Genomic DNA, 17,974 nt, shown 5'->3' with positions numbered 1-17,974 from the left:
TACATAGACAATAAAACGTCCTGCTTTTCGGGGAGGGCTCTCCTTAGGTCACTCAGAAAACGCCTTCAGTCTTCACTCACTGCAGCATTCACAAAGTGAATGCCTTCCTGTAAGGTTAGTCACCGATGGCCACTCATTCCATGCTTTCACTAAGAAAAACCTTCGCAGCTTTGAATCTGAATTTCCTGCCCCGCGTTTAGGTGAGCCCGGAGCGGCGTCAGGCATTGCTGGGCTCCTCGTCCGGCGGCGATGGTGAAGTGAAAGATGCCAAAAGTGAAGTTTGACAGTGAGCTCGGGGGCTTGTGCTGGCCCGGTGGCTCTCTAAGCCCCCGTGTCTGAGCAGCGGGAGCATCCGAGCAGCACAGGACGGAGCTCAGCAAGAGGCTGGGGTCAGGGCACTGCTGCAAATAGCAATGCTTTGCTGGTTGCAGAAGTTAACCAGGTACACAGCACTGTTTTACTACATGGTGGAGACCTACGGAGAGTGTTTCTGCCCTCCTTTTTAGCTGAAACATCCCCAGATTCTAAGGGGAAAAGGAATAGAAGGGACTTGCGGAGCAATGTTCTAGTGAAACCCAGCCTTCCTAAAGAAGCCTGCCTGAATAATTCCTGTGAATAACAGACTGTTCAGCTATTTCCTAACATAGAAACGGTGCTGACTGCTTCTTCAGAGTAACATAAGTTAGTGATGCTACTGAAATAGTTGTGGTTCAGACGTAGATCTGATTTCTCCTAAGCACGCTGAATTCACAGCTGTTGATCCTCCAGAGGAGGCTTTGCAATTGAACACCTGGAGAATAGGTAAATTTCCCGCTGTTGTTCTCCTCTCCTCTTGTTTTGTTTTGTTTTGTTTTGTTTTGTTTTCCTAGTAGCATAGGCTTAAGACTCTGAAGAAACGGGCTGCTTTTTTTCATTTCCAACACTGGCTGTTCCTTTTGAGCCCCGCCTTCTATTTTTGCAGTCACAAGATATGTGAATGTAAATTCCTGGGAGAGAGGTAGAAAACTCTGTTTCAACTGGTGTCTTTTTCGGCTATGTGGGGAGACCAAATAGGGTGGTTTTGAATCTTCTGGCTCTTATTCAGAGCAGCAGCATGTGGAGGGAGACAGATGCGTGTGCTTTTTTAGTGCAATGGCTTCAGAAGCAAGAGGGGAAAAAACACTTTCTCTGGGAGCTGGAGAAGGTGTCCTAATCGCAGGAGAGGTTTCTAAATGGCATATCTCTGCGAGTGTTCCTGTAGTCTGGAGGTTTTTGTTTGTTTGTTTGCCTTTGGAAGGTTTTACTGTTAATCTTCACGTCCTTCAGCAGAAGTGAGAAATGTGATTTTATTTTGTGCAGTGTCGCGGACCCTCCGAAATCTACTGGGAAGGATGAATACCTCGCACAGTACCAATGTGATGACGGTGGAGACAAGGAGAAACCAAGAAGATCAAAAGAACGTGACCTTATTTCAAAAGAAAACGTTTTGTACGGCAAAGAGTCTTCTGAGCCTGGTGAGAAATTGCGGCAAACTTCCTCTCTCAAGTGTGACACTGAATGTAGCTCTAAAAAGCTTTCCTCCTCAGCTATTGCAGAGAGATGCCAAGGTAGAAAGGACAAGACTAAAAACACTGAGAAAGAGCATTACCAAAGCACGAGGGAACATGCTCCTAGTGAAGAGAAGGAGAGTCAAAAAGCAGGTCCTTCCAGCGGCCAGGTTCAAAAGGCGTCACGCTGGAGCTCCGAGTTCGGCAGCATTCCGAGACCGTTTTGGCGGTTGTGGAGACGGCCCTGGCTGAGGTGGCTGCTGCTGTTGCTGCTGTCCCCTCTGTCCTCGCTGTTGCCGCTGTTGCCGCTGTTCCCGGACCTTGGAGACCTCCGGCGGCTCCCTGTGACAGGCCCTGTGGCCCCGGGGAGCTGCCCGCCGCCTCGTCGGCCAGCCCGGCAGCAATCCTGCCAGCACAGAATAGCTCACTGCGTTTCAGGGTAAAGTGACGATTAATTTCTATTTCCTGGCCTGGGTGCTGCTTCCTTCTTTAAGGAAGCTTCAAGGTTAAAGGTTAAGCTCAGTTATGTCAGGGCCCAAGTCCGTTTTGTGAAGGGGCTCTTGTACGAAAGCTTAAGCTGGGATTGACTCTCTGCTAAGCGGAGGCCAAACGTGTACCTACTGAGAAGCAGGTCCTAAGTGATAACATTTTCTAAAGAGACTGCTAAACACATCTGAACAGTGCTGCTGCAGAACTCTGAATGGGGGGATAGCAACTGTCTTAACTGATCTGAAATCTTGAGTTTACTTTTCAGTGGACAAGAGGTGTGTCTCTCAAGGCAAACAAAGAGAGGAGTAACACCCGATACTCATGTCAACATAAATTTATGCTCAGAGCGTAGGTGTAGGAACAGCATCGGTATGTATATGGAACATCGGGAGAGGAAGCTCTGTCGGTATTTACAGTTTTTCTACTACCTTGTCAGAGAGACGTTATCTCCACATTAGAAATGGATGTATTTTGAAACAGTGGTGGTGGATCGGATTTCTTCTTTCTAGTGTTAATATTTGCTCTTGAATCGTACTTAATACCTGGTAACGCCTCAATCAGTTGTCAAAAATAAACTTAAAAATGTGTAAGGCTTATCTCGTTGGTCAGTATAAAGATCAAGGCTTTTTTCCTTTTTCCTTTTTCCTTTACCTTTTCCTTTCTTCCCCAGTGTTGTTTTTCTTTTCTCCTTCTCACTACAGTCTTAATTTTGTTTCTTGTCCCTTAAGTGTGTTTTCAGTGTGTTGCTGAAACATTTTCTCTTTCAATCCGAAAAAAGGAGCTGTCACTGGTGAAGATCGGAGCTTATCTGAAAATCCCTGAGCCCAGGAGCTGTCACCTTAGTCTTCCAGTCGGACAAGGACGACTTCATTTCTCGTGTAAATGCATTTTTCAGGTTTGCGTATTGTTTTTTCAGGAACGGAAAGTGTGTATAGAATGGATTTAAAATCAATCTTAAATGTAAAATGTCAAGGGAAAAAAGTTCTAGTTACAACCTCTGCACATAATTTGCCAGCTGTGGGACTAGGAGTTTTCTTATTTACTGTGTTTTGTTTAACGTGTCTGAAGTTTAATGGATAGCAATCAAGGCGTGCTAGAAATCTGAAAGCACTTTATGCTTTGTTCTCTCAGTCATTTTGGTATAACAAACTAGCTTATGTTTTAAACGCTCCATTAGGTTAGTGGTTTCCCTATAGGTAACAAGTCCCTGTGTGCTACAGTAAGACAGTAACAAAACATGAAGTATAGAAGTTCATCCTGTCATGGATGCTTCTGCCTACGGACACACAATTATGCTTATTTAAAGCGGTATCACCTTGAAACCTAATCAGCATTTTAAAAAGGACTTTGTAGCAGTTATTGGCTTTTGTCCTGGAGGGCTGAGGTTTGTTTTGTTTTGTTTTACATTCAGCATTTCCGTTTCTAGCTTGCATTGCCCTGTTGTTTTGCATGAGGAAAACGTGCAACTTTACAAAGCAGAACGGAAAGAGCTGCTTTTTAGTCTAACGTTTCAGTTTTTTGTAGGAGTTTTAAATGTGGTAGGAGTAAAACACCAGAAGTACTGCTGCCAAAGTTATATTCAAACTCGTATTTCGTGGAGAAGCAGAAGAAGCCCAGGGAGAAATAAATTTGCAAACGTGCTCTTCATGCTCTCCTTTCCCAAGATTTCTCTGAGATATAGCCCATCCTCTGTGGGTTTTGAGGTATATGGTTCCCAGGAGTGAGAAGGAGGGCCAAACATCTCTCTTCTTGGATCTCAACATGCCAGGGCTTTAGTGTACTGCCACTTACGGCTCCGCTTTTTCACCTGGAAAAAGCGACCACATGATGTAGACTGAGGAGCCCTCACAAATTAACTTGCTATCACAAAGTGACGCCCAGAAAAGGTGTATTTAAAAGCTAGGCTCATTATAGAATAACAACAAACCCCTCATGATTGGTGCAGTAGACAGTGAGGTAGAGGGCGATCCCTGGAAAGACAGAAGAAAAGGAGCAGTGAGTTCTGGGTACCTTTGTGCACACGAAACAGAAAAACGCAGGCAGTGAAGTAATAGTGTTCCATTACTAACGCCAGCAATAGATAATTGCAACAATTACCTATTAGATCATAGGTAATAATTAACAGATAATTGTGCAACTCTGGAAATCAATAAATAACTGATTCCCCTCAGAGAATGTCTTCTACATTTTTATATTAAAAAGACTCCAGAGTTGTAATGGATTAAAATCCTACGGAAGTGAAAGAAATGGCATCAGCCACTAGTTCTGCAGAAGCTAAAAGTAATACCAATAGAGTTTAGATGGAAATTTTCACTTTGTGTGTTTAGTTTGGGGATTCTTTTTAAATCATTCATACCAGCGATTTAGTTCTTAAGGCTGTTTCTTTGAGATTAAGTGACAGGACTTCTGCTATTCTTTTCTTCTTGGAATGCTTCTTGATATTCTTACGTCAACCAGAACTTCTGTCTCTGTCGCAGATGTCAACAATGACCGTAGTTAAGAAGCCCAAATCTTCAAAGTCTAAAAAGCCCTCTTCAAGGCGGTCTGGCAAATCCAAGAAACCAAGTACTAAAATACTGATGTCACGCACCGCAAACTGGGGCCAGATACCGCCTGCAGAAGATTCAAGCCAAGTCTCTGTGGCCCAAGGACGTGGAGGTGCTATTTACTGTAGATCATCTGAAAAATCTAAGGCTTTTGCCCCAAGAGATCTAAGTAAGTGTGAGCTTTATCCTGACTCCATTTTCTTCAAAGCAAAAGTAGAAAATGCAGTTCTTACTTGTTGCACTGATAGAGAAGGGGACTAGTGTGAACAAAGACTTCAAAAGCGAATCCCCTAAGGCAACTGAAGTGACTGATGTTACAGAAATTAATTTTGATATATTTACAGTCAACAGAGAAATATGGGGAGCTTTTTGTAATGCACAGATTCATCCATGTCTTTTCCGTTTTGCAAAGAAAAGTGTTTGATTGTTGCTATTCACAGCTTCCATTTTTCACACGTTTTTTGAATGATAACATTGCTCAGGAAAAGATCTGGTATCTGTAGGGGTACCGTCATTCCTAGTTACTAGTTTTTACCTTTTTTCCGTATAATTTCAAGTCTAAGCTTGTGGTTTAAGTTATAATAAGGAAAAAAACAGTAGTTGAGTTAATCAGGTTAAAGATTATAGATGGAGAGGAACTTGGCATTAGGTACTACAAACAGAATGGCAGTTAGCCTTGCCTTAGAAAAATTAAAATGGTTGACGAAAGCTGTTTTTTGTTTTTTTTTTTTTTTCCCCAAAACATTGTGTTGACCAGCCAATTTGAATTTGGCGGTATTAAAGCTGTCTGCAATAATTTTCTTCTGGCTTGGATTGTAGCTAGCTCCTCTAGGTGCTCCTGCAGAATAGTATTTTTTTAAATACCTTCCTTAGAAACAAACAAACAAAATCTCTTTTTAAATTTAACTTTCTTGCAGTCGTTAATGATGGAATTGCTCCACCACAGAGCATTCTTTTTCCACCTGAGAAGATTTGTATGGATTGGCGAGAAACACAAAGTGTTGGAGTTGGCCTGTACAATCTTGGCAACACATGTTTTCTTAATGCTACTCTACAGTGTTTGACCTACACACCCCCACTTGCCAATTACATGCTTTCTCTCGAGCACGGCCAGTCATGTGAGTACTTTCTAAGAGTATTTCAAATCTGTTGGACAGCTCTGAAGGTGAAAGAACAGCAGTGATTCTGAGACAAGCTTATTTGCCTGATTTTACCTGTAGAAGCTGGCTTTGAGCACTGTATTAGCAGTGGGCTCCGAATAGCATACGGAGTGCAATTAATGCACTGTTTGTTTAATGAATGAATTTATTTATTTATGTATTTATTAAAGGATCATTTATTGCTTCGTGGGAATAATGAAGTGCATTGGACAGTAATGCATTTAGTAGTAATTTTAGAGAGTAATACATTTTTCAGCCTGTGGAGTTCACATTCCTGTCAGCCTTTACAAATGTGACTTTGCAGTAGTCTTTTAGATTTCTCATCACAAAATGCATTTGAATACAGGCTTAGTGGATATTTTTATTCTGTAAAGTTGTGTGAAATGAAATGTTACAAGACTGTTGGGACATTGGCATCTTGGGAGAATAGAATGTAGCAAGGAGAGTGGATATCGTATCTATAGTTTAAATTTTACTTAGATGTTTGTTTGTAGTTATGGATATTTTGCTGGACTGGGATGCTTTCTTCTTTCACTCTTCAGGTCGTGAACAAGATTTTTGCATGATGTGCACAATGGAGACTCACATTAACCAGGCCCTGCGTTGCACTGTTGATGCCATCGAGCCTACGCATGTTATCAGTAATCTCAGTCGTAAGTGGCTTCAGATGTGTTTCTTTTCGATAGCTTGTAATCTTCAAATACTTATTTGATGTGTATAAGTGGTTTTAACACTAGAAAGAAGAGAGATTTTAGAAATAGAAGAATGATTTCATTTTTAAATGAGGTGAATACTATCATCTTCTTCTTTAGGAATAGGACAACATTTCCGTTTTGGCAGTCAAGAAGACGCACACGAGTTCTTGCGCTATACTGTTGATGCTATGCAGGAAGCGTGCTTGAATGGAAGCACCGAGTAAGCATAAACAAGTTCACTTTCATACATTCTCTAGCACCTTCTAGTCCTTTATTTACTATCAAAAATGATCTCTAGCACCTTTTAGTGCCTTATTTACTATCAGCAACGAAAGTCTACATCATCCTTAGTTTTCATAAAACTCTTTGAAGAGTTAACTCTGCGCCTTAAATCTTCTGAGGTCTGATTATAATTTATTTCCAGATTGGACAGATCTTCTCAAGCTACCACCATCATTCATCAAATATTTGGAGGATTTCTAAGATCGAGAGGTACTTTAAAAAATATTCCTGTCCTTAGAACTGATCTGTGTCTTTTGTCGGTAGTAAAGCAGTCTGTAGTTTGTCTAAAGTAGTATCTGGCAACAACTTGAATTTGGACAGTTAGTCTCCTTCACATAAGGTTAAGCATTTATATTTTGCTTCCAGTGAAGTGCTTGAATTGCAAAGCAGTTTCGGATACGTATGAGGCATTTCTTGATATCACTTTGGATATAAAGGTAAGATGTTTTCTAAATATAATTCATGATGTTTAAGTACATGCCTAACTTTCTAAATTAAACTTGTTTACCTTAAAAAACCAAACCACATATAATGTTAAAACGTAAGAGCTTGGTGGTGCTAAGGAAGTGGATTGGACTTTGTCCTTCTGTGGAACCCATGTAAATAGTCTCCACATTTGCATTGGGTTTAAGGGGAAAGAATTCTCTTTCTGCAAAAATTATAATGCTGTCATACTTCTCTGTTGTTCTACCCCAATGTACATCTAATTGTTAGACTGATGAATTTGTCCCCAGTATTGATGACAAAGCACACTATAGGTGCTGTCTAGGCTACTGGAAAAGTATTTGTTCCGAAGTCAAATGACTTCCAGGTGAGGTCAATGCTGAGCATGCTCTTTCTGCCTCCTTCTTCACAGTGCTCATAGTAGATCGCTGGAGTATGTTAGTAAGATTCTCTTACAACCTACTAGTACGTCTCTGGAATTTTGAATTTACGGTGACTTTACGCTCTTCTTTCTCGCTCCTCTAGGCGGTTTCATCTGTTACCAGAGCTCTGGAACTCTTTGTGAAACCTGAAGAGCTGGGTGGAGAGAATTGCTATAAATGTAGCGAGTAAGATTTTGACGAATTAGGTCTTAATCCTAGATGTCAGTTTTATATGTTGCATGACTCTGTTGGACTACCTCTAAACTTTGGATCTACTTACGAGTTTTGTGGAAGTTTATAAAACACTTGGATTTTTGTTTCTTTGGAGGGGGGAAGTCTTGTTCAGAGGCATTCCCTATGGGTTTGCAATTCTCTGGCTCGTATTTTGCCATCAGAATTCAAAAAGAGATACTTTTGTTCTTTCTATTTATTAGCTCTCGACAGTACTTTTCTTGATGTAAACTGCCCAGTTTCCGTTGTTCTCTGGGCTAGTGGCTAATTTTCACTGCTTACACTGTAGGTCCTACCTTGGAGCGGGCAATGTATCAAACTGAACTATTGTGTTTCAAAGGATGGCAGACAGTTTCAGTGTCTTTCCAGACAAGCTCAGTACATGAAGACTTCCTACTGTTAAATGTCTCCCTCCTGTAGAATGACCATGTGCTTCTGTTGTATTTTTGATGTTGATAGACGACCTATGTTGGAGATTATTTGCAATTTCTAGTCCTGGGGACCAAGGCTCTCTCGTTCCACTTTCATTATTTGTATTTCCCTTGAAAGCTGAAAGAATGTATCCAGGATTGGAGTTCAAATAGCCACTTTTGTAGACCAAGAAATGGTACCTTGCCATCCAACCTGGTAATACCCTTTCGTGAGAGATTCCTGTTCCTGCTATGCCCGGGGTTTTGGGAGAATTTACCTTCTTCACTGTATTAACAAACCTGACACGCAGTGCATGGGTTTATGAAAAGAAAAAAGACCAACCTATTATGCAAGTAAATGTCATTCAAATAGCATAGGCATGCGTGAGACATTAAAACGAGTTTGTTTTGGGGGCGAAAAAAGAAGATGCCTTCAAACACTTATCTCTGCTTGTTTTTAAGGTGTAATAAGATGGTTCCTGCATCCAAGAGATTTACCATACACCGTTCTTCCAAGGTTCTCACAATATCACTGAAAAGATTTGCAGATTTCACAGGTGGAAAGATCAACAAGGTATATTTACCACTGTAATGCAACTATATCATTGTGTAATGGGACATCCCCCAAAGCTGAAAGTTGTTTATATTTTCAGACAGTAATTGTAGACTAACGACTATGGCTTATTCTTTCTCTTAATATCAATAAAGTTCCCGCTTGACAAGAAGCATATGCTTTCCTCTGAGAAGGCTGATTCATCAGGAAACAGTTCTCTGCAACTTCTAGTCTTCAACATTGTTTATGGGAAGACTTATTTGTAGTGAATCAAGAAATATCTTCTAGAAATATATTCTAGAAATAAATTCTAGTCTGTGTTTTTTGGAAGTGTTTTTCTCTGGCTAGTCCACGAAGTACTCTGGGATAATTTTCTATCTTCTTGGTCTCTCTTTAGGAGGTGAAATATCCGGAGTATTTGGACCTGAGAGCCTACATGTCACAGTCAATGGGAGAACCACTGCTCTATGCCTTATACGCGGTGCTGGTACATCACGGTGTCAGCTGTCACTCAGGACACTATATATGCTATGTAAAGGTAGAAGTCAACAGCATTTCTAACAGGGTAAAGGTTGTGCTGGCAAACCAGTGAAAGCGTGACTAGCAGCTACTGTTTCTAGGGAAAAAGATTTCATTATATTTTTATTTGACACGTGTGTATTTTGTTCCTATCCGTGATTTCATTTGGAACACGTGCAATTCACCTAAAGAAATGGTTGTCTTTATTTGCAGGCTGGTAATGGACTTTGGTATCAGATGAATGATGCTAAAGTAGTCCGTACTGACATTAAGAGAGTTCTTGGTCAGCAAGCTTACATACTTTTTTATATCAGGTAATAACAAATCTTAACATGTGTTCAGAAGAGATTTACTTTCCTGTTATTGATATTTTTCTGTTTTGCAAGTGTTTTTCTTGCTATCCCAGGGAAAGATTATTATTTGTCTAATTCAGTTCTGTCTAACCTGAAATTCTCTGTGTCATTTATTATCTTTTGTTGCTTGGCCTGAAACTGCAGCACTTGTGTAAATTGCTATCTATGTGTTACCTGTAGCTGGCTAATTTAGAGAAGGAGAAAAATGAAGGTCATCTGTCGTGTAAGAATGAATGATTGTTCTGAAAGTGATAGTCTTAGTAGGAAGACTGTTCTCTCCTTTTCAGTTTGTAGTCTTGGCGAAGCCTTCTGTAGAGAAGGCTTCCATATCGTATGAACTGTTCCTCTAAAATTATAGGATGGGATTTAATCCAAGAGTAGGCTGAAAGAAAAACTAAACTACGATCACTGCTCTTTTCTGAAGGCGCTATGATTTGACACTTGGAGAACGTGCGTTTTACTTGCCAGCACCATCTTATCCCTGTTCATTCCCTCCTGGTCAGCAGGGGGCTAATAGTAAGCAGGCTGGATTTATGGGACCACGACTTCTTCCTCATATGATTAAGGTAATTCAGGGAAGTGGGAGGGCAGGTAACGGCACCAAACTGCTAGTGGGTTTGGGGTTTGGTGTGGGGTTTTTTGTTTGGTTTTCAGCATCTTAGTTTTGTTTTCCTTCCCATGCTGCAGCTTTCTTCACAGCCTTCATGCTACAGCCAGAGTCATTCAAACAGTGGTTACTGCTAAATTGTGCAGCCATGCGACTCCATTACTTAATACCTCCAAGACAGCTTTCTAAAGCACAGAGAGCTACGCTCTTTGACAATTTAAGCAGAGTGTACTAATCCTCGAATCATTTAAAAGAGGACTTGTTTTTCCTATCGTCGTCACTTTAGCTAAGACAGGGAAAACTAATTGTCTTATTCCTGAGCACCAGAACAATTACTTCAGGCTTTTCAGGGTATGTTTAAAGGGGAAAATAAATATATTTGGGAATAGCAGCAGGTAATGTTAAGTTGTTTGGCTGGTTTTCAAAGATGATGTTAATTTGATTCCAATCGGCTGTAAACCAAAAGCAGGAATTGAATACGCTTATTGGACTTGCATTTATCTTTAAAGGGCAGTGTGTTTTTCTTTGTAGGTGTTAAGACCATTTGTAGAAATACTCAGTAGGAGAGTTTTGTGTTTCAAAATGTTAAATGCAGTGTTTGCGTTAATCCATCTTGCCATTTCTTCTTTTTAAATACAGAATTCAAGCCGTTTAAATGGAAATGGATCCATAAAAGAGGACGCAAAGACCACTGGTGTCACCCTAAAAAGGCCATCTTCAGCACCACCGATGGCCTGTGTTCAAAACCAGACAATTACCAGGCCTTCAATTACTGATCCGTCAAGAAAACAGAAGATCACCTCCAGTATTCACAATAAATTGCCTGCTCGTCGGACTGTGTCACAGCCTGACTGTCTTAGCAGTGCTGCGGAGGACGAAGATCTCTACCAGGCTGTTCCTTCATCCACAATTACAAATTCGGTAATGCAAATGAAGCAAATGCAAACAAGCAAAAAAGTTTCTGATGAGATTTTTGTGGAGCCAACAGTGAATGAAAATCCTAAACTCAGCTCTGATAACACAGTCCCTTACGGTGCAGAATCTTCAGGAAAATCTGAGGAGGAGTCAAAGGGCTTATTTAAAAGGAATTGCAATGCAATGTCCTCTAATGGAATTTTGGTTGGAAAGGTAGTCCGTACATTGCAGCATTCCGGTTCTTCCTGTCAGAATGCTGACGAAGGAAGATCCCAGCATGAGCTGCCAAAAACCGATTCACTAAATGGTGCTATTAGGTTAGTTAATGAATCGAAAGAAAACGGACTGAAACTTGATGATTCCACTTGCCGAGTTGAACCTGTTAAACCTTCTGAGATGTTCTTTTCTAAAACAAATGGATTGCTTGAAACATAGATTTGCTCCATCGAGAATTTCTCACCTATGATGTATTCGGGAGTGTTTATTGTGTTCCTAATTCAGGTGAAATACTGAGAAAACACAGCACAAATGTGATTGTAAGACTTTGTGGTATTATCCCATTAGAATTTGCAGACCTGAGCTTACATTACAACTTGTCAACTTAAGCTCAGCTGAGATAAAAATTCCTAAGTTTCATAAAGTAGATTTTGGGAGGTGAGTTGGGGTTATCTTTGAAGTGTAGATAATGCATACAACTCAAAACGGTCTTGCTTACCATTTAATGGAGAAATTCTGACAAGACTAGTCCTCAGTACTACTACAAATAGTATTTTTTTGTCTGCTGACTTGTGCGTTTTGATTGCAGATGCCTGGAGCTATGCCTTCAGTCAATCGAGAAATCATCACGGAGTCCCTCACAGCCAGCCAGCTGAACAGCTTGTCAGAGGAAACGAGGTAAAATGAGCACAGTCTGATTAAGACAAGACCTTATGGAAGTTCGTTACGGTTTTATCTGTCTACTAATAGTATTTAATGGAAGGATTTAAATTAGTACAATTCCATGCTGTATGTCCAGCGTTACGAACAGAACTAATGATCAGCACTGAGCATATCACTCTGATGCAGGTTGGTGCCTCAAGGAGAACTTGTGTTCCTTCATAGAATGTTTTTCCATTTTTCTCCACTGTCTGGAGAAACACTGGCTGTTCCCCGCTCGCCCCTATGCCTTTTTTCTCAGAGCAGCAGGTGGAAGGAGACGGATGCATTTGCTTTTTTAGTGCAATGGCTTCAGAAGCAAGAGGGGAGAAAGCACTTTCTCAGGGAGCTGAAGAAGGTGTCCTAATCACAGGAGAGGTTTCTAAATGGCATATCTCTGCGAGTGTTCCTGTAGTCTGGAGGTTTTTGTTTGTTTGTTTGCCTTTGGAAGGTTTTACTGTTAATCTTCACGTCCTTCAGCAGAAGTGAGAAATGTGATTTTATTTTGTGCAGTGTCGCGGACCCTCCGAAATCTACTGGGAAGGATGAATACCTCGCACAGTACCAATGTGATGACGGTGGAGACAAGGAGAAACCAAGAAGATCAAAAGAACGTGACCTCATTTCAAAAGAAAACGTTTTGTACGGCAAAGAGTCTTCTGAGCCTGGTGAGAAATTGCGGCAAACTTCCTCTCTCGAGTGTGACACTGAATGTAGCTCTAAAAAGCTTTCCTCCTCAGCTATTGCAGAGAGATGCCAAGGTAGAAAGGACAAGACTAAAAACACTGAGAAAGAGCATTACCAAAGCACGAGGGAACATGCTCCTAGTGAAGAGAAGGAGAGTCAAAAAGCAGGTCCTTCCAGCAAGAGGAGGTGTTCTCAGAGCGTGGAAGTTGTTCATCAACAGCGTCACAAGCAGGAGCACTGGGAGGGAAGCAGGTGCAGATCTTTCCCTGGTGAAAGAAACAGCCCTGAGAATGGCAGAAGAGCAGTCAAATATTCAAAGTACAGATCTGGCAGCGGAGGAAGATCAGAACAAGGTAGCAATAGATATTACCGATCCAAAGGGGAAAGAAGTTGGAGCAGAGAAAGATACTATCGAGATGAAGCACGGAGGTGGGAAAGATGTAGCTATTACAATGATTACTATTCACCTCATGCGACAGGAGACAGTAGAGAGAGAAAGTTCTCTCACGGTGATGCAGCCTTTGACAAATGGACTGCAACTTACTACGGCAGGTCACATAAGCATTATCATTACAGAAGTGGATGGCCTCACGGTTCCCTCTTGAGAGATGAAGATGGACGTCGCTTTAGCACACCCCGAGCAGACTTGCATCGTTGCTCGGTATCTCAGCAACATTCTGGAAGACATTCTCGTGAAAGACATGCGCTTCCACCTGTGTCAGCTCATTTGGAGAACTGTCGCCAGAAAAATGAAACAGAAGGAAACAGAAAATCTACCCGTGCAGAAGGTAGTGAAAGTGAAATAGAAAGGAAAGACAGAAAGATAGAAAAGGAGCTTTTAGGTGGTGAAAAAAATGCAAAAATATCACAAGTTCTAGAAGAAAAAGAAGTCTAAGGATAAACATGGAGAGAAGGATTCCAAGTAAGCAAGGATTCCAGCATACTCCGCATTTTTTATCCTAATTCTTTTCTGGGTGCTTCTCATGTATTCCTTCTTTTTTTTTTTTTCTCCTTTTTTTTTTCTTCTCTTTTTTTCTTCTTCTTTTTTTTTTTTTTTTTTTTTTTTTCTGGTAGTTTCTAAGTTACTTAGATAGCATCAGCTGGCTGGGGATCATGTTGTTAGGTTGATCAGTGAAGATAGGAAAGCTATTGCTGAATTGTTTCAGAGCACTAGCTTTGGACCACATAGTTGGAAACACATCCGTACACCATTCTGGATTAGGTTAAAAGTTTTTTTCTGCTTGCACGTATTCCAGAGCTAGCCATTGTTAATGATCTGTGTACAAACCAGGACCTATGGCCCTCCAATCTGAGGGCTTAAGTTTGCTACATCTAAAGTAAGTTGCGTGTGCACAAAGCACCACAAAATAGCTGACATGCTGCAAATCATCACCTGTGGTAAAATAAATAAAGTTTCATATAGGCAACAAGTGCCACATCTTTTTTTCTCTTTTAAACTTGCATGTTTCTTTCAGACTTCACGATTTGTGTTTCTGTGTGCTCCACTTTGACAATGCCAATCCCAAGCGTAAAACAAGAAGAAAAAGGAGAAGAAAAAGAAGAAAAAAGAGAACCAGCAGGAAAGTGAAAGGCTCCTTGGAACACTTAGATCCTCATTTCCAGAAGATAACGCGGGAGAAGAAGGAAGAATCCCATCCTCCAGATGGCTCTTCATGTGAGCAATGCAGAAGTGAGAGCAGTAAACAACCTTACAAGGAAGGGAAGCCTTCCAGTGCAGGCGAAAGCAAGAAATACAGCTCCGTCTCATCCAACGAGTGTATTAAAGGTAAGCGGCCGCAGTGTGTTTGAGGAATTCCTTTTCTATTAATGTAGAGATTATTTCCAACAGTCTTGAAGTGCTTGGTGACTTAACAGTCTGCTGGATATTAAAAAAAAAAGCTGATGGACTTTTTCTTTCCGTTTTTAAATGACCACTAGGAAAGAATGCCTGAAATAAAGAGGTGAAAGGCAAATAGTTTTCATTTGGTGTGATGATTAAGTGGCAAACAAGAGGAAGAGTTGCAAGATCCCTTCTTAAATTCAGTCCAGCCAAGTAGGAAAAGTAAACGTGGACAGCTGTATCTTGGCAAAGAAGATAGTAGGGAGCAAGGAGGTTTAGCAGTCAAGATGGAAGGTGATGCCATGAGGCTTACAGGCTAGTAATGTTCTAGTGAAACCCAGCCTTCCTAAAGAAACCTGCCTGACTACTTCACGTGAATAACAGACTCTGTTCAGCTATTTCCTAACATAGAAAGGGTGCTGACTGCTTCTTCAGAGTAACATAAGTTAGTGATACTGCTGAAATAGTTGTGGTTCAGACGTAGATCTGATTTCTCCTAAGCACGCTGAATTCACAGCTGTTGATCCTCCAGCGGAGGCTTTGCAATTGAACACCTGGAGAATAGGTAAATTTCCCGCTGTTGTTCTCCTCTCCTCTTGTTTTGTTTTGTTTTGTTTTCCTAGTAGAATAGGCTTAAGACTCTGAAGAAACAGGCTGCTTTTTTTCATTTCCAACACTGGCTGTTCCTCCTGAGCCCCGCCTTCTATTTTTGCAGTCACAGGATACGTGAATGTAAATTCTTGGGAGAGAGGTAGAAAACTCTGTTTCAACTGGTGTTTTTTTCGGCTATGTGGGGAGACCAAATAGGGTGGTTTTGAATCTTCTGGCTCTTATTCAGAGCAGCAGCATGTGGAGGGAGACAGATGCGTGTGCTTTTTTAGTGCAATGGCTTCAGAAGCAAGAGGGGAAAAACACTTTCTCTGGGAGCTGGAGAAGGTGTCCTTATCGCAGGAGAGGTTTCTAAATGGCATATCTTTGCGAGTGTTCCTGTAGTCTGGAGGTTTTTGTTTGTTTGTTTGCCTTTGGAAGGTTTTACTGTTAATCTTCACGTCCTTCAGCAGAAGTGAGAAATGTGATTTTATTTTGTGCAGTGTCGCGGACCCTCCGAAATCTACTGGGAAGGATGAATACCTCGCACAGTACCAATGTGATGACGGTGGAGACAAGGAGAAACCAAGAAGATCAAAAGAACGTGACCTCATTTCTAATGAAAATGTTTTGTACGGCAAAGAGACTTCTGAGCCTGGTGAGAAATTGCGGCAAACTTCCTCTCTCAAGTGTGACACTGAATGTAGCTCTAAAAAGCTTTCCTCCTCAGCTATTGCAGAGAGATGCCAAGGTAGAAAGGACAAGACTAAAAACACTGAGAAAGAGCATTACCAAAGCACGAGGGAACATCACGGAACATTTTCCGTGATTTTCTTCCTGAGCAGAAGTGTGCAGTACTCCTTTTCCATTAATGTAGAGATTATTTCAAACAGTCTTGAAGTGCTTGATGACTTACCAGTCTGCAGATTTATTATCAAACCAAAAAAAAAAACCCGACTTGGTAGACTATTTTTTTCCCACTTTTGAATGACTACTAGGAAGAAGGTTGTTCCGGCATCAAGAAAGTCATGTGGAATGTAACAAAATTTACTGAACCAGTAAATAAAAACTATATTTTTCTATTAGTTCCATTGTTTCAACTCTTCTGACGCTTATGGATGGCACAGATAACAGAGGGGAGATCGTGGTAATCGGAGCTACCAACAGACTGGATTCTATAGATCCTGCTTTACGAAGACCAGGACGCTTTGGCAGAGAGTTCCTCTTCAACTTGCCAAATAAAGAGGTGAGAACTTAAATTGAATGTTAGTGCTACCATGGCAAAGTCCAACTTTATAGGAAAAAAAAATAATTGACAACTTGAACAAAAGAGTGATATGTGGAGACACTGCGATGTTCCATGGAGGGCAAATCTGGTACTGGATATATATGGTCAGGATGATACCACCAAGTAGTTAGTTCTATAATCAAACCTTTCATTCCCAAAGTTGTACCTGTTTGCTTAATTATTTAGTCCACTTGGGCGTTTTCATCATGAAGTTGTGTTTTTGGTCTCAATCCTTCACTTCTGAATGAATAGGGGACGTGTTTGCATTTGATTGTGCCCCGGATCGGTGGTAGTAGTTTGAGTCATAATTATTTTCTTCTTTATAGTAATTGTAGCAATTTGAAGCATTGTGCCAGAAGTGCTTTCTGTGAATTTACAGCCTGAAAAGCAAATGTGATGAAGTAATGAGACTGTCACAATGAAAGCTTGCTAAGTTTTAGAGAAGTTTTTTGGACAACAAAGAAATGTTTCTGGATAAATTTTTCATTACAGTATTTTCCTCTGGGTCATTAGGTCCCGTAGTTTGGAAACTTGTTATTGAAGCTATAAATGCCTTTTCTTTCATTGTAGGTTCCTAGAAAAAGTTCAGTATAACAAATAAGAAATATTCAATTTCCTGGTTGAAAATGCAGAGTGTATATTAAATAACTGTAAAATACTTGAAAGTTGAGCAAGTAAGAAAAGCGTATTAATAGATGAGGGGTTTTGAGGAAGGACTGGTTTTTTTTTGTTTGTTTATTTGTTTGCTTGCTTTTTGGTTTGTTTGTTTCTTGGTATTTTTAAGGAAAACTTGGGACAAGCTAAAACGCAATGATTTTGCTTCCAGGCTAGAAAAGAAATTTTCAAGATTCATACTCGTGACTGGACCCCTAAGCCACCGGACATGTTGCTTGATGAACTAGCTGAGAAATGCATTGGTAAGACTGAAACCAAAATGGATTCTTGCTTGTGAGCAAGTTGTAAAGAACCTTAGCTTGTACCAGGCAGTACCCAAGCTCTTGTGCCTTGCTGCACAACTAGTCAACGAGGCAGCTGGCACGCCTTCATAGCAATCAGAGTTAGATGCTTTCATCTATTTACTCTTTGTTGTCGTTCTTTTTGTTGTCTGAGAACGTTAAATGGTTCTGGGGCATCTTCCTCAAGAGTATAGTTTTTGATGAGGAGTCTGTTTCAGCTGCATAAGCGCAAGATATCAGACAGTGCGCAACATGAAACTTCCCTGCAGAGCGGTAGCACTTTGAATTCCCTGTTAACCTGTTTGGTTTTGGCATTACAAATTCTTTAAATGTTGCATGTTGTAAACCTGGGCCTTGACTGATGTAACGTTTGATTTTTGTTTGTTAGGATACTGTGGTGCAGATATCAAATCTTTATGTACTGAAGCTGCGCTGTGCTCTCTACGTCGATGCTATCCTCAGATTTATGCAAGTAGGGAGAGGTTGCTACTATTAAAATAAAAGCAAAAAAAAAGCATTATATAAAAAAAAAAAAAGCATTATATTAT

General features: G+C 40.6%; 1 protein-coding gene and 1 pseudogene across 1 annotated transcript; both read left to right on the top strand.

Moving 5' to 3' along the window:
* Positions 1 to 1,546: 1,546 nt before the first annotated feature.
* LOC139999395 (ubiquitin carboxyl-terminal hydrolase 42-like) lies at positions 1,547 to 12,395 on the top strand. The gene is made up of 14 exons (XM_072027485.1): positions 1,547 to 2,893; positions 4,493 to 4,730; positions 5,479 to 5,679; positions 6,264 to 6,374; positions 6,534 to 6,636; positions 6,841 to 6,908; positions 7,065 to 7,135; positions 7,668 to 7,750; positions 8,668 to 8,779; positions 9,156 to 9,296; positions 9,491 to 9,591; positions 10,055 to 10,196; positions 10,877 to 11,158; positions 11,958 to 12,395. The coding sequence occupies exons 2-14, from the start codon at positions 4,493 to 4,495 to the stop codon at positions 12,048 to 12,050; spliced, it is 1,746 nt and encodes a 581-aa protein (XP_071883586.1). The 5' UTR covers positions 1,547 to 2,893; the 3' UTR covers positions 12,051 to 12,395.
* On the top strand, positions 12,153 to 13,680 carry LOC139999408 (uncharacterized; annotated as a pseudogene).
* Positions 13,681 to 17,974: the final 4,294 nt, after the last annotated feature.

This window comes from Anas platyrhynchos, chromosome 24 (assembly GCF_047663525.1).
Source record: "Anas platyrhynchos isolate ZD024472 breed Pekin duck chromosome 24, IASCAAS_PekinDuck_T2T, whole genome shotgun sequence".
Lineage (NCBI taxonomy): Eukaryota > Metazoa > Chordata > Aves > Anseriformes > Anatidae > Anas > Anas platyrhynchos.
The sequence above is the reverse complement of the archived record's forward strand: the minus strand, read 5'-3'. Positions and strand labels throughout refer to the sequence as shown.